Source organism: Pan troglodytes, chromosome 2 (genome assembly GCF_028858775.2).
Source record: "Pan troglodytes isolate AG18354 chromosome 2, NHGRI_mPanTro3-v2.0_pri, whole genome shotgun sequence".
Lineage (NCBI taxonomy): Eukaryota > Metazoa > Chordata > Mammalia > Primates > Hominidae > Pan > Pan troglodytes.
This window is the reverse complement of record NC_086015.1, coordinates 201,170,299-201,191,753: the sequence shown is the minus strand read 5'-3', so window position 1 is coordinate 201,191,753 and position 21,455 is coordinate 201,170,299. Positions and strand designations below refer to the sequence as shown.

Sequence of the window (21,455 nt, the reverse complement as noted above, 5' to 3'; positions counted from 1 at the left end):
CCCCGACTCTATTAAAAATACAAAAAGTTAGCCAGGCATGGTGGCATGTGCCTGTAGTCCCAGCCACTCAGGAAGCTGAGGTGAGAGGATTGCTTGAGCCCGGGAAGTCCAGGATTAGTGAGTCCAGATTGCCACTGCACTCCAGCCTGCGCAACAGGAGTGAGACCCTATTTTAAAACCAACAACAAAAGTATTTATTGAATGAATGAATGGAGTTGGTATGAATAACGGACAGCTAACTGTACAAGATTCAAATAATTAATAAGTATATTTTGCTTCAGCATAAAATGTCAGCATTTTCTTAAGCTATAAGCTCAGTATTAATTTCATTTTCATAAACAATTCATATCCTCTTGTCACAGCTGTCTTACCCGGTGTCCTCCATTAATGCCAGAGTGATTCGAGAGAGTACTCGATTCTGAGTGTGAGAACCAGTCATCGCTTCATTCTGAAAATCACCAACAGAGTTTAATTAGACTAGATTCTCTGCAACTCCTAATATTTTCTGCAATTCCTCTGATATACATATTTAAAATGTTTCAATTGTGAGAGGCTGACAAGACATTCACTTAAAAGTGGTGAAATACATAAACCTTTAAGATGACTAGACTGAACCTTGAAGTGAAATCTATTTTCTGCCCTAAGTGCTTCCATTGTGTTCAATTCCCTTGGAATGGCAGGCAGCTGGCATTTAGAACTCTGTGATGAATGAAGATAACAGAAACAGAAATACTACAGAAATATTATACTCTCCAGGTAAAGCAAAGTGGGTGATTGAGGCAAATGCACAGATAATTTGGGGTCAGGGAGAACAGCTGTCTGAATTACACTGAAAATGTTTTCATCACCTTCAACTCTGTGATCACAGAAACATGTGTAACATGCAAAACAAGTGGGACAGAATCATGGGGTAAAAGGACTTCCTTGAAAGGTCTAAAATATCATCATGCTCTACCATCTACCCAATATTTTAATTCACATCATACAATTCCTATCAGGAGGTCACCTAATGATGAGGACTTCACTGCCTCTTACAGAGCTTATTTCATCTTTGGACAGTTCTGAGTGTTCTTTAAATCTTTCCATTGAACACCAGGTGGCCATCTCAAGTACTGTGATACCATGCTTTAAAAAAAAAATAGTTCAAGGGCACAAAGTTGATTTGAGAGAAGTTAATGAAATTACTACTCTCAGCGCTTCTGCTGAAAAGCACAAACATTTTCATTTCTGGCCAATCTACAGCTTTCTAAAGGGAGTCACTTAAGAAAATTTCTTAAGGAAAAAAAAAACCACACTTCCCATGGGAGGAATAAATGTACGTCCCTTCCATAAGTTTCCATCATTGTTACTCTGTGGTCACCTAGACAAGAACAGTAATCACAAGCACTAATTTCATTCTTTCCAGAATTGTATTAACTTTAGGCATGATGTATATAAGCTGCAACTATCTATTTAAGCAGATCTCTAAAAATAAAAAGATACTGGTTCCTATTTGGGACATCATCTTTCTAAGCCAGGCTGGTCCTCCTATCTGTCTATTGTGGTCTTGTGCTCTGGTACTTGAGGGGAGGGAGAGAGGCACAGATGACAGCCCTTCCACTGCTATGTGGAGCCCAAGAGGAATGCCTGGCTCTACTGCGCTGGCACGCTGTGTATTCCTTCTAATATCCTTCTCGAAGGGAATCTTTTCTCAACATGGCTTGATTAGGTCCTGTGAGTTTGACTGCTTAGTTGAATCTAAAAACACCACCTGAAACCCCATCCTGGGTATCACAGATATAAATAAGTTGCTCATTACATTTTCTAAAACACAAAATTTAAACCATGAACTGTGTTCATTAACACAGAACTGTTATGCTACATTCATATAGAAAAAATGAGTAGATCCAAGTATACAGTTTATTCTGTGAAAGCATGTGTTTCTGCGATGTGAATGAACTCATGTGAAATTCGTAAATAAGGGAATGGCATCAGTATAACAAGGAATCATGTTGGTTCATTGATTTTTCCCTGCATGTGAGTATTTTGTGATGAGGCCTAAACACCAAGTATACTAAGACAGCCAAACACAGCAACACAAAAATGCTGTACTGTGTATAATGTGCTGCTCGGTGTAGCCAGCAGCTCTGTGTGCAAGTGTTTACTGTGTGGTTCTCACAAGTCTATGTACATTTTACCCCTGTCCTCAGTACTCAGATTTACAATCCCTCATCCAGCTACCATGGGTTATTATTACTGCTGATGTTGAAGGTAAAGAAATGCTAGAGTAGCCAGGTGCGGAATGCATGCCCGTAACCCCACACTTTGGGAGGCTGAGGCGGGTGAATTGCTTGAGTCCATGAGTTTGAGGTCAGCCTGGGCAACATGGTGAAACCCATCTCTACTGAAAGAACAAAAAGAAAATTAGCTGGGTGTGGTGGCACCTGCCTGTATTCCTAGCTACTCAGTAGGCTGACGTGAGAGAAGCATTTGAGCCCAGGAGATTGAGGCTGCAGTGAACTGAAATCATGCCACTGTACTCTAGCCTGACCAAGTGGAGTGAGACAGAAAGAAAGAAAAGAAAGTTAGAAGAAAAGGAAAAAGAAAAAGAAAAGTAAAAGGAAAGGAAAAGGAAAAAGAAAAGGAAAGAAAGAGAGAAAGAAAGAAAGAAAGAAGGAAAGAAACAAAAGAAAAGAAAAGAAAAAAGAAAACAAAAGAAAAGAACGAACAAATGAACACACAGACTAGAGTAAGCTGGGTGCAGTGGTGTTTGCCTGTGATCCCAGCTACTTGGGAGGCTGAGGCAGGAGGACTGCTTGAGCCCAAAAGAGTTCGAGGCTGTAGTGTGCTATGATCATGCATGTGAATAGCTGCAGCACTCCAGCCTGGATGACACAGTGAGGCCCTGTCTCTAAAAAATATAAAAATTTTAATTAAAGAAATACTAGAGTAGATACAGGACTTCATTTATTGAAAATCTGATGTCTTTTTAAAATGGAGCTCATAGTTCTATATGACTTATTTGTTTCTGTTAGTGATCTGTTTACCTGTTTTTCCCACAAGTCTTGTTATTTCTAGTGTCCAATTTTGAAGAAAAAGGTTTTTCAGGAAAGCATACATTGCATTATAGCAGAAGCACCTATAGTGCCTTGTAAAAAGTGAAAAAAGTTGCATAAATATGTGAACCCATGAAAAAATAGACAATTCAGCATGTGTTTGCACACACATACATATGTAACATTTATGAAAGTATATACAAAAAAAGTAAGGAGTGATTGTATCTGGAAAGTGCATCTGGAGAGCTGAAGGGGTAAAGGGACGTAAACATTTTTCAGTTTATAACCTGCTTGAATAACTTTTACCATAATTATGAAATATTTTCATTAAATAAAGTCTAGGAAAATTTAAAAACAAACTGACCTCTAATAACCTTTTTTCCCAATGGTTGAGCTCAGTGCCCATACCACCTTGATTTTCAAGTTCCATTCCCTCTAGAACTGGACAATCAAAATGTTTTCGTGCTTCCTCCTAAGAACCAGAGAAAAAATCAGAAACAAATATGGTACAAAAGTACCATAAGATAATGGCAAACTTTTCATCACATGAATAGAATAAGTTAACATTAAAGAATTACTTCGTTGAGAAAGGAGAATTTCTTTTTAAAATATGGTTTTTAATATAACTAAATATTTTAATGCAGTCACACTCTTCTTTGCTAGGAAATTACTACTTCTCTTAGTATCTTCTCTCTGAAGATTTTCACTTTTGTAACATATAGCTAAAAAATGTTATAGACTAGGATGATTGACAGTTGTAACTCATGTCAATAACAATTTAAAATTTTTTATTTTATTTTAAATTGACAAGTTATAACCATATATATTTATGGAGTACAGAGTGATGTTATGATTTATGAATACAATGTGAAATAATTATATGGAGCTAATATAGCCATCATTTCAAATACTTTTTTTTGTGAGAATATTTTAAATTTACTCTCAGTAATTTAAATCTGTGCAATACACTACTATTGACCATATTCACCACACTGTGCAACAGATCTCAAAAAAAAAGAAAAAAAAAGTGTTACTCCCATCTGTGATTTTGTACCCTTTGGCCATCACCTTACCATCTCCCCCCACCCCAGCCTCTATAACCACTACCCTCTGCTTCGGGGTTCAATAGTTTTAGATGTCACGTGAAATGTGAAAACATTAGGTATTTGTCTTTCTGTTCCTTTTTTAGCATCAGTTCTCCAGTTTCACCCATGTTCTTACAAATGACAAAATTTCCCGCCTTTTTAAGGCTGAATAGTATTCCATTGTGTTAGTGGTGTCAACTTCCTGTGCAGTCCAATATCTGTGTATAACTGTTGATTTCCCCATAACTTAACTATTAATAGCCTACCATGGACTAGAAGCCTTACCAGTAACTGCACAGTCAATTCTCACATATATTGTATATTGTATGTATTATGTGATGTATTCTTACAATGAAGCTAGAGAAAATAAAATGTTATAAAAATATCATCAGTAAGAGAAACGATATTCACTATTCATCAAGTGGAAGTGGGTCCTCATAAAGGTCTTCATCCTTGTCTTCACATTGAGGAGGAGGAAGAGGAGGGGGTGGTCTTGCTAAGGGGTGGCAGAGGTGACAGAGAGTCCACAAATAAGTGGACCTGAGCAGTTCCAACCTATGTTGTTCAAGGGTCAATTGTGTATAACACACTTTCTTTACCCACTCATCTGCTGATGGACACTTAGGCCGATTCTGGAATGTGGCTGTTGTAAATAGCGCTGCAGTGAACACAGGAGTGCAAACATCTCTTTGACAAACTGATTTCAAATCTGTTGTGTAAACATGGAACAAGGATTGTTGGAGCATATGGTAATTCTATTTTTAGTTTTTTGAAGAACTTCCAGTTTTCCATAATGGCTGTACTAATTTATACTATCTCCACATCCTCACCAACACTTCTTATCTTTTGTTTCTTTTCTTTTCTTTTTAAAATATGGAATGCTTCATGAATTTGCATGTCATCCCTGCACTGGGGCCATGCTAATCTTCTCTGTATCATTCCAATTTTAGTCTTTGTGCTGCCAAAGCGAGAGCTCTTTTGTCTTTTTGCTAACAGTCATCTGATAGACATAAAATGACATCTCATTGTGCTTTTAATTTTCATTTCCCTAAGGATTAGTAATGTTGAGCATTTTTTCACGTACCTGTTCACAATTTGCATGTCTTCTTTTGAGAAATGTCTATTCAGGTCCTTGGCCCATTTTTTTAAATGGGCTGTTTGTACACAGCTGTTTGCATTTCTTGCATATTTTGGATATTAACGCCTTTTCTGATGTATGGCTTGCAAATATTTTCTCTCAGTTTCTAGGCTGTCTCTTCACACTTTTGTTTCCTTTGCTGTGCAGAGGCTTCTGCGTCTGATGTAATCCCATTTGTCCGTTTTTATTTTTGTTGCCTGCACTTTGAGGGTCCAATCCAAAAACTCATTGCCCAAACCAATGTCATGTAGTTGTCCCCTTATGTTTTCTTCTAGTAGTTTTACAGTTTCTGGTCTTAAGTTTATTTAATATGTTTGGAGTTGGTTTTTGTATATATGGTGTGAGATAAAGGTCAAATTTCATTCTTCTGCATATGGATATCCAGTTCTCCCAACACCATTTATTGAAGAGACTTTTTCCCATTGTGTATTCTTAGCACCTTTATTAAAAATCAATTAACCATAATTGGTTAATCATAATCAAGTCAATAAATTAATCATAATTTATTCTGTTCCATTCATCAATGTGCCTATTTTTATGCCAGGACCATGACATTTTAATTACTATGCCTTTGCAGTACAGTTTGAAATACTGCAAAGCTGGAGGCATCACACTGCCTGAACAGCTTTGTTCTTTTGGCTCATGATTGTTTTGGCTATTTTTTCTTTTTTTTGGTGTGTTTGTGGTTCCATATGAATTTGAGGATTTTTTTTCTACTTCTGTGAAAAATGACATTGGAATTTTGATAGGGATAGCACTGAATCTGTAGACTGTTTTGGGTAGTATGGACATTTTAACAATACTAATTCTTCTACTCCATGAACACGGGATACCTTTATATTTATTGTGTCAATTTCTTTCACCTAGTTTTCAGTGTACAGGTCTTTTACTTCCCTGGTTAAATTTATTCCTAAGAATTTTTTTTTTGGTAGCTATTGTAAAAGAGATTGTTTTCTTGATTTCTTTTTCAGGTAGTTTTCTGTTAGTATATAGAAAACTACTAATTTTTGTGTGTTGATTTTGTATCCTGCAACTTTTACTGTATTTATTAATCCTCATAATTTTTTGATGGAGTCTCTAGGGTTTTCTATATATAAGATCATCAGCAAACAGCAACTATCTCACTTCTTCTGGTCCTATTTGGATGCCTTTTATTTATTTCTATGGCCTGACTGCTCTTGCGATGACTTCCAATACTATGTACAAGTGGTAAGAGTGTTCCAGATCTTGGAGGAAAGGCTTTCCATTTTTCACTAATGGGTATAAGATTGGTTGTGGGTGTCTCTTATATGGCCTTTATTGTGCTGAGGTATCTTCCTTTTGTACCTAATTTGGTCAGTTTTTTATCATAAAAAGATGTTGAATTTTGCTAAATGATTTTTTTGCATCTATTGAGATGATCATGTGGTTTTTGTCCTTCATTCTGTCAGTGAGATGGATCACATTTACTGATTTGCTATGTTCAGCCATCCTTGCATCCTGGGGATAAATCTCACTTGATCATGATGGATGACCTATTTAACGTGTTATAGAATTCAGCTTGTTAGTATCTTGTTGGAAAATTTTTGTACTTATGCTCACCAAGAATATTAGCCTGTAATTTTCTTTTCTTATGGCCTTGTCTAAATTTGTTATTAGAGTATTGCTGCCCTGGTAAAAAAAAGTCTGGAAGTAATCCCTCCTCTTCAATTTTTTGGAAAAGTTTGAGAAGGACTGGATTATTAGTTCTTCTTTAAACATTTGGTGAAATTCAGCAGTGAACCTGGTCCTGGGCTTCTCTTTGATGGCAGACTTTTATTACTGATTCAATCTCATTACTCGTTATTAACCTGTTCGGATTTTTTATTTCTTCATGATTCAGTCTTCATAAGTTGTATTTGTCTAGGAATTTGTTCATTTCTTCTAGGTTATCCAGTTTGTTGGTATATAATTGTTTATAACAGTCTCTCATGATCCTTTGTGTTTCTGTGGTATCAGCTGTAATGTCTCCTCTTTCATTTCTTATGTTATTTGCATCTTCTTAGTCTAACTAAAGGTTGGTCACTTTTAGCTGTCCAAAAAAATCGATTCTGGCCAGACACAGTGGCTCACGCCTGTAATCCCAGCACTTCAGGAGGCCAAGGCGCACGGATCACCTGAGGTCACCAGTGCCCCCTCTGTTGTGATACCTCAGGATCCGTGGTACTATTTCTATAATGACTGATCATTTGGTGTCTGTATTAGTCAAGGTTCTCCGGAGAAACAGAACCAATAGGATGTGTGTATACATCTATATATATGTACACACAGAGAAAGAATATGAGATGAGGGGAGGAAGAAATTTCCTTTTTTCTTTTCTTTTTTTTTTTTTTTTGAGACAGGGTCTCACCCTGACCAACATGGTGAAACCCCCGTCTCTACTAAAAATACAAAAATTAGCCAGGCTTCGTGGTGGGAGCCTGTAATTCCAGCTACTTGGGAGGCTGAGGCAGGAGAATCACTTGAACCCAGCAGGCAGAGGTTACATTGAGCTGAGCTCGTGCCATTGCACTCCAGCCTGGGCAACAAGAGGCAAACTGTCTCAAAAAAAAAAAAAAAGTTGCTCAGTAGAATAAAACCTTGCTCATTGGGTTCTATCTGTTCTTTAGTTAGAGATTTTCAGAGATGGGAAATAGCCCAAGAGCAGTGCAGAACTTTAGAAGTCAGAGAGCTGTACAAAGTCAAGGAAAAGGGGAAAGGAGAATAGCCATGGTACCCAAATATTTGGCCCAGATATTCTGGATGTTTCTGTGAAGGTGTTTTCTGGAATGAGAGTAACATTGCAATGAGTGGACTCTGAAGTAAAGATCACCTTCCATAATGTGGGTAGGCATCACCCAATCAGGAGAAGGCCGGAAGAGAACAAAGACTGACCTCCCCTGAATAAGAAGTCATTCTGCCTTTGGACTCCAAGGGCAACAATCCCCTGAGTCTCCAGCCTGCTGGCCTATCCCATCGGATTTGAACTCGCCAAACTTCCACAGTCATGTGAGCCAAATCCTCAAAAGTTACCTCTTGGCCAAGTGTGGTGACTCATGTCTGTAATCCCAGCACTTTGGGAGGCTGAGGCAGGAGGACTGCTTGAGCCCAGGAGATCGAGACCAGCCTGGGCAACATAGCGAGACCTCATCACTACAAAAAAATAAACAAAATTAGCTGGGCGTGGTGGTGCGTGCCTGTAGTCTCAGCCACTCGGGAGGCAGAAGTAGTAGGATCACTTTGGCGCAGGAGACAGAGGTTGCAGTGAGCCGAAAACACTACACTCCAGCCTGGGTGACAGAGTGACACCCTGTATCAAAAAAAAAAAAAGAAAGAAAGAAAGAAAATAAAAGAAAAAAGAAATCTCTTCCTCCCCTCCTCTCTCGTATTCTTTCTTTGTGTATACAGATGTATAGATATATACACACATCCTATTGGTTCTGTTTCTCTGGAGAACCTTGACTAATACAGACACCAAAGAAAATGATCAGTCATTATAGAAATAGTACCAGTGGTCCTAAGAGGCATCACAACAGAGGAGGCACTGGCCTAAAGCACTGGGTGGGATAGGAGCCGTGAGAGCCATTGCCAAGTTTCCATTTCCTCAGATTTCTCGTGGCCCGTAGCTTCATTGCATTCCCTTTATATGACTTTTCCTACTATAGGCTCTAAAATATTATAAGTTCTTAAACAATAATGATGAGTAAAGAAAGGACCACAGTAAAGGAAAAGAACAGATGGCTCATGAGACGTGAAGTCTGATAATACTTACAACAACACGAGGCGTTACCAGGAGATACACAGTGTGACGAACTATCTTATTATCTCGAACATCCCATAATCTCTCCACTTTTCGAACTACTTTATCACTCCACTGATATAATCCCAGACTGTAATTATAGAATTAAAACACAATTATTACTGAAAATTCACCATTTTAAATATAAAAATATTTACATTTACTGTAAAAAGTCTTTATAAATATCAATATGAAATTAAAATATTTGAGAACCTCCTATGTATCAAGTCCAAACAAAGTACTTGATAAGTATTTTCCTTTCTACATTTTTTTAAATTTAATTTTTTGGTTGGGTGCAGTGGCTCACACCTGTAATCCCAGCACCTCAGCAGGCCGAGGTGGGAAGACTGCTTGAGCCCAGGAGTTTGATACCAGCCTAGGCAATACAGGAAGACCTTGTCTCTACAAAAAATTTAAAAATTAGCTGGGCACAGTAGTGCAGGCCTGTGGTCCCAGCTACACAGGCGGCTGAGGCAGGAGAATCACTTGAGCCCAGGAGGTTGACGCTGCAGTAAGCCATGTTCGTGCCACTGCACTCCAGACTGGGTGACAGAGCAAAACCCTGTCTCAAAAACAAAATAAATAAAATAAAATAAAATAAGCCAGGCATGGTAGTGTGTGCCTGTAGTCCCAGCTACTCGTGAGGCTGAGGCAAGAGGATCACTTGAGCCCAGGAGTTCAAGGCTGCAGTTAGCTATGTTCACACAGCCGCACTCCAGCCTGGGTGACAGAATGAAATCCAGTCCAAAAAAATTGTTTTCAATTTATTTTTTATTTTTTGTTGAGACAAGATCTGCTATGTTGCCAAAACTGGTCTCGAATTCCTGGCCTCAAGCCATCTTTCCACCTCAGCCTTTCAAAGCTCTGGGATTACAGGCGTGAGCCACTGGGCCTAGCCCTGATAAGTGTTTTAAATTTCATCTTTTCAGCAACCCTATGAGATTATCATCACTATTTTGCAGATAAAGAGACAAAAGTTCAGGGAGATGAAGTAACTTGTTCAAGTTCACATAGCTAGCACTTGGCTAAGATGATGATGAATTACTTCCTTTTGACAAGTGTACAGGATAAAATGAAAGCAAGTTCACAGATATCCAAGTATATAAGGAAACATAACCAACAAAATGCCATATTAATTTAGTGGGAAAGTAGAATTTATCTAACAACTGTGCTGTGAAGCTGATTATCCATTTAGAAAAAAAAGGTTAAATCCCTTTTTCACCACATACAAAAATAAATTCCAGAAAGTCAGAAGCAAAAATGACAGCGTAAAAATCTCTCAAAATTCTCTCCTCTATGAAAAAACCACCCAACTTGGTGAAATCAACTTCTTAAACTTTGGAAATTAATCAAAGATTTATAGCAATGCAGAAAGCATTTATTCATGAAAAATTGATGAATCTCCGTAGAAACAGGAGCGGTGTGGTGCGTTTCCATGCCCTCTCTCCAGCTTTCGGGCAGCCTTGAAAACCGACAGCCCACAATCATGGTGAAAACCAGTAACCTGACAGCCACTGTAGCAGGCAGAACAGGGTTAATTGGAAAAATGAATTTAAAAACATGCTCTAACTATATATCTACAAGAGACATAGTTTAGACTAAAGAACACAAATAGGTGGAAAGTAAAAGGATAAAAAGATATACTACATAGGCCAGGTGCAGTGGCTCACACCTGTAATCCCAGCACTTTGGGAGGCCGAGATGGGCGAATCACTAGAGGTCAGGAGTATGAGACCAAACCTGGCAAACATGGTGAAATTCCGTCTCTACTAAAAATACAAAAATTAGCCAGGTGTGGTGGCACATGCCTGTAATCCCAGCTACTCGGGAGGCTGAGGCAGGAGAATCACTTGAACCTGGGAAATGGAGGTTGCAGTGAGCCGAGATCGCGCCACAGCACTCCAGCCTGGGTAACAGAGTGAGACTCCATCGAAAAAAATAATAAAATAAATTTAAAATAAAAATAAAAAACTAGATGAGCATGGTGGCACACTCCTGTAGTCCCAGCTACTCAGGAGGCTGAGGTGGGAAGATCACCTGAGCCTGGGAAGATCAACACTGCAGTAAGCCGTGATCGTGATTGTGCCACTGCACTGCAGCCTGGGCAACAGAGTGAGACCCTGCCTCAAAAAAAAAAAAAAAAAAAAAAAGGGGTAAATCCAGCATAAAGATATAACAATTATAAACATATATGCACCTTACAAAAGAATCCCAAAATACATAAATCCAAAAAAATTTCAAATGCATTGAAGCTATAAATGTAAAGAAATCGAATAATAATTTACTAGAATAAATGTAGGAGAATATTTTTATAATCTTTTGAGGCCTTAAGCAACAAAGAAAAAAACATTGGGGTACAGTGGCATGTGACCGTAGTCCCAGCTGCTTGAGAGACGGAGGCAGGAAGCTTGCCTGAGCCCAGGAGTTCGAGATCCACCTGGGCAATATAGTGAGACTCCATCTCAAAAAAAAAAAGATAGATGAATTTAATGATAAAAAACTTAAAAACTTTTCTATACATGGCAAAAGCATGATAAATGAAATAAAAAGATAAACTAGGAGAAATATTTATAATAAGCATGAAAAAGGAGTAATATCTCTAATTTATAAAGAACTCCTACAACGCGATTAGAAAGGGAAAATTAACCTAAAAGACTGGACAAGGAAAATAAATAGGCAGTGTACAAAGAGAAAATGCAAATGGCTAAAACCTCACTATAGTCCTGGAAATACAACAATGAGATACCATCTTTTAATCCATCAAATTGGGCTTAAAAATAAAAAAGATCTATAATATCCAATACTGATAAAGTGGTAACAAAAGCACTCATACACACCTGGTGGGAATGTGCTTTGCTATACCTTTTAAAAAAAATGTAACATGGCAGTTTCTATTAAAATTTATAGTGTAAACAGATTTTAAATCAGCAATCCCAGTTTGGGAAATCTACCCTGCATAAATAAAAGCACTACTACAAAAGTAACACATTTATCTATTATAGAAAATTACGATGGATATCAATTTTTATTTTTCCCTGTAACCTAAGTCATTTTTTTTCTGGCTTATTCCCTAGACTACTTCTACCATTTTCCTATAAATCTTTCATTCTCAGTAAAAGAACAGAAAATATAAAGAGGGTTTTCTTTTCCAATACTGTTTTGTAAAAATTTTGGCCGGGCGCGGTGGCTCACGCCTGTAATCCCAGCACTTTGGGAGGCCGAGACGGGTGGATCACGAGGTCAGCAGATCGAGATCATCCTGGCTAACATGGTGAAACCCTGTCTCTACTAAAAATACAAAAAATTAGCTGGGCGTGTTGGCAGGCGCCTGTAGTCCCAGCTACTTGGGAGGCTGAGGCAGGAGAATGGCGTGAACCCGGGAGGCGGAGCTGGCACTGAGCCGAGATTGCACCACTGCACTCCAGCCTGGGCGACAGAGCGAGACTCCGTCTCAAAAAAAAAAAAAAAATTTCAAACATATTAAACATAGGCCGGGTGCGGTGGCTCATGCCTGTAATCCCAACACTTTGGGAGGCCGAGGCGGGCAGATCACCTGAGGTCAGGAGTTCGAGACCAGCCTGGCCAACATGGTGAAACCCCGTCTCTACTAAAAATACAAAAATTAGCCAGGCATGGTTGCAGGTGCCTGTAGTCCCAGCTACTAGGGAGGCTGAGGCAGGAGAATGGCGTGAACCCTGGAGGCGGAGCTTGCAGTGAGCCGAGATCACACCACTGCACTCCAGCCTGAACGACAGAGCGAGACTCTGTCTCAAAAAAAAAAAAGAAAAAAAATTTTCAAACATACAGAACATTAAAAGAATTGTTTACTAAACACCCTTATAATCAACCAGCTCACCTAGATTCTGTAATTAACATTTTGTTGTATTTGTTATCACGTTATCTGTTCATCTAACCATGCCTTAGAGAGGTTGTTTTTAATTCCTGTTTTTCCATGGCAAGGCAACGTTTACACATAAGTAGTGAACAAAGCCAGCCAGAAAATAAAGTTTTTACCTTATTAATCACTCCAATCTCTCTTTATCATTCATACTTCAAGATTAACAGTTTCCCCAAATACAGTTAAAGCAAAATCCAATTCTTTATATCTGTAACAACTGAATTTATTACTCTATTATCTTCATTTTTACTGGAAGGCTTCTCTTTTTTTTCTTGAGACAGTCACTCTGTCACCCAGGCTGGAGTGCAGATGCGTGATCACAGCTCACTGCAGCCTCAGCCTCCTGAGCTGAATTGATCCTTCTGCTCAGCACCCCAAGTAGCTGGGACTACAGGTGCATGCAACCATGCCTGGCTAATTTTTGTATTTTTTTGTAGAGACAGGGTTTTGCCACGCTGCCCGGCAGGTTTTGAACTCATGGGCTCAAGCAATCAGCCCACCTTGGCCTCCCAAAGTGCAGGATTACAGGCATGAGCCATTGTGCCTGGCCGGAAGGTTTGATGCTTTTGAGGAATATCCTCAATGCAAGGAAGCACTGCAAATTATCAGCTTAAGAATGGTTCTTGTGTGTGGGTATCTCTCTCCTCCTTACTTACATCTCACAAGTTATGTTTTCATAAAATGGCCTCTTATATCCCATTTTGTTTTAATATCTACAATTTCCTTAGGTTTGCCATGAAGACATTATTATTTATGGCATCTAGTATACTGTGATTCTCAGATTTTAGTCTTAGCACCCTCCTAAAAGAGGAGAACAAGAGCAACAACAACAAAAATACCTATAATTAAAAGGTGGGAGGCCATCTGCAAATCTTGAAGTGAGAGGATTTCCATCTTTATCATGGTAGAATGCAAACAGCCCAGCAGAGAAACCCTATAAGAAAAAGTTCAAAATGTCTTCAAGTGAAAAACATCAAGGCTGATTACAGGCCTGCGATCAAGAGAGCACTGATACTAACGGGAACGTAGAAGCACCACGCCAGTGCCTCTGTAGGAACTTCTCCTACGCTGGAATTGAACAACAATTAAGTGTTCCACATTTATACATTTTAAATTCTGATTACTTGAGGTAAATATTTCTAACGAGAAATTTTCTAAAATGTATTATATATTTTAAATTTATATTCAGTAGAAATACTACAAACATTAATTACTGTCGTATAATTATATTTCCAAGCACGACTAGAATTTTAAAACCATAAAGAACACCAGCTGTTGTGTTTTTAATTCCTGTTTGCTCTGTGTGTGTGTGTACATTATGAAATGGTTTTGAAAGTCTGTCTGCGTTTTAAAGTTATTTTGGCCTTCTTATATATATAGAAGAATCCTCCCAAAGTTCTGGGATTACAGGCGAGAGCCACCGCGCCCGGCCCTTCTTCCTTTTTTGGGAAGGTATCAGCTATCAGGTATCACTTCTGAACAAGAGCTGGACCAGAGCTGAAAAGATGGAAGCTGGAGACTGAGATACGTGGCCAAGACCGACACTTGCTTACAATAAATTTAATTAAAAATTACTGGGAAGATAAACATTCGTATGTGTTCAAATAAACATGTAAAAAAATATTTAGCTGACACTTTCCTTTCCTTTAATTTGAGGAAGTGGCAAATCATTACTACTTTCTCCCTATAAGGATTTTCACATGGTTATCAGAAGCGGCAGCAGAAGGGCTGGGCGCGGTGGCTCACGCCTGTAATCCCAGCACTTTGGGAGGCTGAGGCGGGGGGATCACTTGAGCCCAGGAGTTCAAGACCTGCCTGGGCAACATGGCGAGACCCCCATCTCTACTAAAAATACAAAAATTAGCAGGGCATGGTGGTGCGTGCCTGTGGTCCCAGCTACTCTGGAGGTTGAGGTGGGAGGATCATTTGAGCCCAGGAGGTTGCAGCAGCAGAGGGCTGGATATAGTGGCTCACCCCTCTCATCTCAACACTTTAGGAGTCTTGAGACAGGAGGATCACTTGAGCCTAGGAGTTTGAGACCAGCCTGGGCAACATAGCGAGACCTTATCTCTATCAAAAAAAAAAAAAATTAGCCAAGTGTAGTGGCACATGTCTGTAGTCCCAGCTACTTGGGAGGCTGAGGTGGGAGCACTTGAGCCCAGGAGGCTGAGGCTGCAGTGGGCCATCATGGGGCCTCAAAAAACAAACAAACAGCAGCAGCAGCAGCCCAGGGCTCTGCCGTATCTATATACTTCCATAGGCCTTTCAGTATCGTTCATTTTTCAATCTTAGAATTTTAAAAGAGGAAAAAGCTTTATAAATCTTTCTGTTTGTTTGTTTGATACAAAGTCGGCCTCTACCACCAGGCTGGAGTGCAGTGGCACAATCTCGGCTCACTGCAGCCTCAACCTCCCTGGGCTCAAGCCATCCTCCCACCTCAGCCTCCCAAGTAGCTGGTACGACAGGTGCACACCACCATGCCCCGCTAATTTTTGAATTTTTTTGTTATTATTATTATACTTTAAGTTTTAGGGTACATGTGCACGAACATGAGTCTAGGAATCCACATCACCTTAAAGTGGAATATATGTATAAAAATGAGAACATACTAAGCAGAAAATCAAGGCATGAAGGAAAGAACAGTAAGGCTAGAATTTACCAGGGCATGAATAACCTCATGTTTCACTGTGGACAGCATCCCAACAAACTCCTGAGGCTGGGTAGAGATCATATTTGGACACAGGTTAGCATATCCTGCTATTGGCCTGTCAAAACAGACATTGAATTTTTAAATTACACTCCAGAACAATATTTATTAACATTTACTTCTCCATCAAATACTGCTCAAGGACAGAAAAATCTTTGCAAAGTATCCAATGCAATTTTGTACCATCACTATCTTACTTTTAAGACATGTATCCTCTGCTTTCCTATGGCATGGCAAATCAACCCCTGTTTCCACAAAAGGACATACTTGATTATACTTTAATGTGAATTTTTGAAATATATCAATATAATACCCAAAAAAGAATGAACTGAAAGGCTCAAATTCTAACACTATTTTAGTTGCAAAATCCATATTTGACTTCAGCATTTCAGTATATCTACGGGCACAGAGACAAGCAGGTAGAGAGGAAAGCAGTTATCAAATGGGGCAATAAATGAGTGGTTCAGATTGCTGAAAGTCGCTGGCCCTTCTTATCTGTTTGCTATTCCCTTTCTCCTGCTCCAACACTGCCTACATTCACATAAATATTTCTACCTTCCCATCATCTTCTTCCAAATTCTACACCCTTTAGAATCTACACACTTCTACATCTCTCTCTGTGCCTAGAACCTGCAAGTCCAAAGGCAGACTAGGACTCAAGAGTCCAGAGTAATTCAGTTCCACCATGAGCCTCCCTGTCTTTCAAAAGCTGTGGCCAATGAACAATGCCGAGGAACCCCAAGCTCAGTTCTCCTACCACTATCTTAACATCTTACATAGAAACACCACAAACCTCATCAAAGTATAACTGCCTATTTATAAAGTACATTTATCTTATTTAAATTGTTAAATACTTTATATTTTCTTCATAGGTAATAGCAACAGACATAGAATTAGAAAAAGTATGAATACAATTCTTTTATTTAAAAATTGCCACAGTGACCTCTAAAATATAAAATGGATTTCACTTCCAGGCTTAAAACTCTTCAGGGGCTTCCTGCAGCACTTGGAAGAAAACAATCCTGTCTGCCTGTCAAAGCACCTGTCCTCCGACAGTGTCCACTGAGGGGCTCCTGAAGCAACAGGTGCACATGGCTTCTGCCTTCACAAGCTCTCCCCACATCTCTTTATTTGGCTACAGCCTATCAATGTTCAGGTTGCAGCTAACGTTTCACTTTTTCAAAGAGGTCTTCCTTGTTCAATTGATCTACAAGGTGTTTCCTCTTTTATTCTCCTCTATGTTACAACATTCTATTCATTTTCTATGAAGTATTTATCATACTTTGAAATCACATATTTATTTGCAGGAATATTTAATACCTGTCTCCTTCTGCAATTCATAAGTTCCATGAGGCAGATGCACATCTATACTTTGTTTACCTCATCTGTTGGCTGCTCAAATATTCATGAAATGAATTAATACAATATAGCAATTGTGAAGGAAGGTTTCACTTCCTTGAAAAAGAAGAACTCAAGGCCAGGCGTGGTGGCTCATGCCTGTCATCCCAGCACTTTGGGAGGCCAAGGCAGGTGGATCACCAGAGGTCAGGAGTTCAAGAACAGCCTGACCAACATGGCAAAACCTTGTCTCTACTAAAAATACAAAAATTAGCCAGGCGTGGTGGTGTGCACCTGTAGTCGCCGCTACTCAGGAGGCTAAGGCAGGAGAATCACTTGAACCCAGGAGGTCGAGGCTGCAGTGAGCCGAGATCATGCCATTGCACTCCAGCCTGGGCAACAGAGTGAGACACCGTCTCAAAAAAAAAAAAAAAAAAAAAAAAAAAAAAATGAAGGTAACTGCTTTTTCTTCTAACGTATCTAGGAGAAGTTAGTTAACTAATTCATGTGCATAAAAGGACCACTGCTGAGGTGTTAAACATCCATCTGTCGGTCAAAACACGAGCTGAGGCCAGGCACAGTGGCTCACACCTGTAATCCTAACACTCTGGGAGGCCAAGGCAGGCAGATCACCTGAGGTCAGGGGTTCAAGACCAGCCTGGCCAACATAGTGAAAGCCCTGTCTCTATTAAAAATACAAAAATTAGTCGGGCGTAGTGGTGCACACCTGTAGTCCCAGCTACTTGGGAAGCTGAGGCAGGAGAATCACTTGAACCCGGGAGGCAGAGGTTGCAGTGGGCCAAGATCACACCACTGCACTCCAGCCTGGGTGACAGAGCGAGACTCTGTCTCAAAAAAAAAAAAAAAAAAAAAGACTAGCTGACTCCCTTTGAAGTCAGCTAATCGCTAATCTCAAATCTAATCTCACTGAGATCTGAGAATGTTACATACAATCTATTCTGAGACATATGGCAATTTCTACTGCCTTTACTTGATTTGTCTGGTGTGTGACAGGCAATCTTCTGCATATATAACTTTTCATTTCAAAGCTGAGCTGCTTCACAGGAAAAATTTTTGAAATCTTTTGTAAATGAAGAGAACTCTGAATGTCTAAGTGATGTTTGGCTAAGTGAATCACATATAACAAATTACATGACAATTAGATGATCAGTCATTATTAACACCTTTCTTCACAGTTTTAGCACAGAAGTCCTAAAATTAAAGTTCAAATTGTTGCCTTAGAGCAGGAGTCACCTGGAAAGAAAATTCTCTTGACAGTGGACTTATTATTATTATTGTTGTTTTTTGGACACAGGGTCTGGCTCTGTGGTCCAGGCTGGAGTGCAGTGGCGTAATCACAGGTCTCTGCAAGCTCTGCCTCCCAGGCTTAAGCAATCCTCCCACCTCAGCCTCCTGAGCAGCTGGGACTACCGGCGCACGCCACCACTCCTGGCTAATTTTTGCATTTTTTGTAGAGACAGAGTTTCACCATGATCCACCCGCCTCAGCCTCACAAAGAGCTGGGATTACAGGTGTGAGCCACTGCACCCAGCCATTTTGTTTTTTCTTTTTTGTGGGGGACAAGGTTTCACTCTGGTGCCCAGGCTGGAGTGCAGTGGCATGATCACAGCTCACTGTAGCCTCAACCTCTCAGGCTCAAGCAATCCTCCCACCTCAGCCCCCTGAGTAGCTGGGACCACGGGTGCGTGCCACCACACCTGGCCAATTTTATTTTTTGTCAAGATGAGTTCTCACTATGTTGCCCAAGCGGGTCTCGAGCTCCTGGGCTGACGTGATCCTCCCACCTCAGCCTCCCAAAGAGCTAGGATTACAGGCGTGAGCCACCACACTTGGCCCACTTGACAGCAGACTTTTTCTTTGGAATTTTGGCAAAAACGATAGGATCAAAATGGAAGAGGAACGGCAGGGAGAAAAGTCAAACGAAGTGCTTCACTTTTCTCTCTTTCACTTTGACTAAAAACTTGGGTTATCACATTAATAACAGTCTAATCACGGTCTCCTAACCCCACTCCAAACCCAGGCAGCATGCTATTCCTGTCTACCAGAGGGGATCTGGCAAATGCACGATTCCTGTAATCTTAACACTAAAAATACAGTTTGCTTTAAGAGTCCCCACATTAGATCCTGGAAACTAAGTCCCGGAGGAAAGTTTACCTGTCCATGTTTGCTTCCTGCTGACAATAGGCTGCATAAGAGATGATGTTTTCATGGCTGCATCTCTCGGTGGCCAGAGCACCAACGTAAAGAACAAAGTCTGCATCTGAGATGCCTTCTTGGTCTGGTACACCCACTGCTCCATGAGGCCACTTACCCCCACGGTAGACCCGGCATTGCTGCACCCACGGGAGACACCAGAAGGCCAGAACAGAGACAAAGTTAGCTGTAGTGGCATTTAATCTTATAGTAAAATCTACACTATAAACACAGTACAATTTAATCTTTATTATCCCTAAACTTTTATCAAAAGCCATACCTCCCTGTCTACTCAATACCTAGCTCTAATTCTGAATTTATTTTAATGAAATGTCCACTTTACATAAAATGATCATAAACCTATAATCTCAATTAAATAATTCCTATTTACAAAGGAAGGCCAACCAAACAGGATGCTGAAAAGACAGAAATATAAAAGGTTTTAAAACTCTGAAACTAGATGAAGGGATTTCCCTAAAAGTAGCTTTTTTTTCAACTTTCTTTGAATCTACAATTAATTCTAAACTAAGTGGTAAAAAAAATCTTACCTAATGGAAATATATTTTCTATTATAATGTAATTCACATCTTGTTAAAAATTCAAACAATATAAAGGTATGCGTCATCTCCCCTTGTTTCTAATCTTCTAAGCAAATCTTTTATTATTAAAAACAAAATTTTTTTTGAGGCGGAGTCACTCTGTCACCCAGGCTGGAATGCAGTGGCGTGATCTCGGCTCTCTCCTGCCTCAGCCCCCCAAGTAGCTGGGATTACAGGTGCCTGCCACCATGCCCAGCTAATTTTTATATTTTTAGTAGAGACAGGGTTTCACCATATAGGCCAGACTGGTCTCGAACTCCTGAACTTGTGATCGGCCTGTCTTGGCCTCCCAAAGTGCTGGGATTACAGGCATGAGCCACCGCACCCAGCCTAAAAGTGTATTTAATATATATAGATGGGGTCTCACTATATTGACCAGGCTGGTCTCAAACTCCTGGCCTCAAGCAATCCCCCCATCTTGGCCTCCCAAAGTGCAGGGATTAGGGATTACAGGCGTGAGTCACCGCACCTTGCCCAGCAAATCTTATTTGCCTCTGTAATGGTCGCTTTTTTGAAAGCTACTTCTATCAGAATTCCCAAGTAATCATAATCTCCAAATTAGAAACAGAAAAATCAGTAAATTATTATTTTTAAGGTGTAAGCAATGCTTGTAGAGGGAAAAAAACCAAATTCTCATTTCATTTAATAGAAAATACACATTGTTTATTCTTCCTTCTCTAACACACGCGTTTATAATTTTTAAAATCAATTACTTTAGGGAGTGGGAGCTGAGGAGATGTTGGTCAAATACATGTTTATAGTTAGAAGGAATAAGTTCAAGAGATCTGTTGTAAAGCACAGTGACTATGGTTAATGACAATATGCTGTATTCTTATTTATTTAGTTAGTTTAGTTTAGTTTAGTTTTGTTTTGAGCCAGAGTCGGTGTCTTGCTCTGTTGCCCAGGCTGGAGTGCAGTGGTGTGACCTGGGCCCACTGCAACTTCCGCCTCCTGGGTTCAAGCTTCTCCTGCCTCAGCCTCCTGAGGAACTGGGTCTACAGGCACCCACCACCATGCCCAGCTAACTTTTGTATTTTTAGTAGAGAGAAGGTTTCACCGTGTTGGCCAGGCTGGTCTTGAACTCCTAACCTCAGGTGATCCGCCCACCTCAGCCCCCTAAAGTGCTGGGATTACAGGCGTAAGCCACCATGCCTGACCTTGTAGTTTTTTATTAAGCAATAGCTTAGCTTAGGCATAGTCTGAGATATTATTATTTATCTAATTATTTTTGAGACAGGGTCTCACTCTGTCACCCAGGTTGGAGTACAGTGGGAAGATCGTAGCTCACTGCAACCTAGACGTCCCCAGCTCAGGCAATCCTCCCACCACAGCCTCCCAAGTGGCTGGGACCACAGGTGCACACCACCACTCCTGGCCAACTTTTTGTATTTTTTGTAGAGACAGGGTTTCACAATGTTGCCGAGGCTAGTCTTAAACTCCTGGAGTCAAGCAATCTGCCTGCCTCAGCCTCCCAAAGTACTGGGACTACAGGTGTAAGCTACTGTGCCCGGCCTAAATTTTTTATTTTCTTGATATAAGTAATAGATGTTCAATAAGAAAACTCAGAACCTCACAAAAATCTCCATAACTTACGAAAGAAAAGCACTTTCTCCAACAATCTCTTAAAGAAATGATTAACATTTTT

General features: G+C 39.9%; 1 protein-coding gene and 1 non-coding gene across 11 annotated transcripts in view; both read right to left on the bottom strand.

The window, feature by feature from the left end:
• LMLN (leishmanolysin like peptidase) overlaps positions 1-21,455 on the bottom strand; it is a 77,697-nt gene that overhangs the window by 37,672 nt on the left and 18,570 nt on the right. For 5 of the 10 annotated variants that reach the window (XM_054682522.2, XM_054682524.2, XM_063806543.1 and 2 more), the window contains exons 6-11: positions 19,173-19,351; positions 15,612-15,717; positions 13,792-13,886; positions 9,028-9,145; positions 3,400-3,507; positions 372-448 (exon numbers count right to left, since the gene is read on the bottom strand). In XM_054682522.2, coding sequence (XP_054538497.1) covers positions 372-448; positions 3,400-3,507; positions 9,028-9,145; positions 13,792-13,886; positions 15,612-15,717; positions 19,173-19,351 — 683 coding nt within the window. The remainder of the gene's footprint in view (positions 1-371; positions 449-3,399; positions 3,508-9,027; positions 9,146-13,791; positions 13,887-15,611; positions 15,718-19,172; positions 19,352-21,455) is intronic. The other 5 variants (XM_063806542.1, XM_054682528.2, XM_054682529.2 and 2 more) reach the window with 2 other exon arrangements.
• LOC112208731 (U6 spliceosomal RNA) lies at positions 4,988-5,096 on the bottom strand. Its single transcript, XR_002943308.1, has one exon. It is a non-coding gene; the product is annotated as a U6 spliceosomal RNA (small nuclear RNA).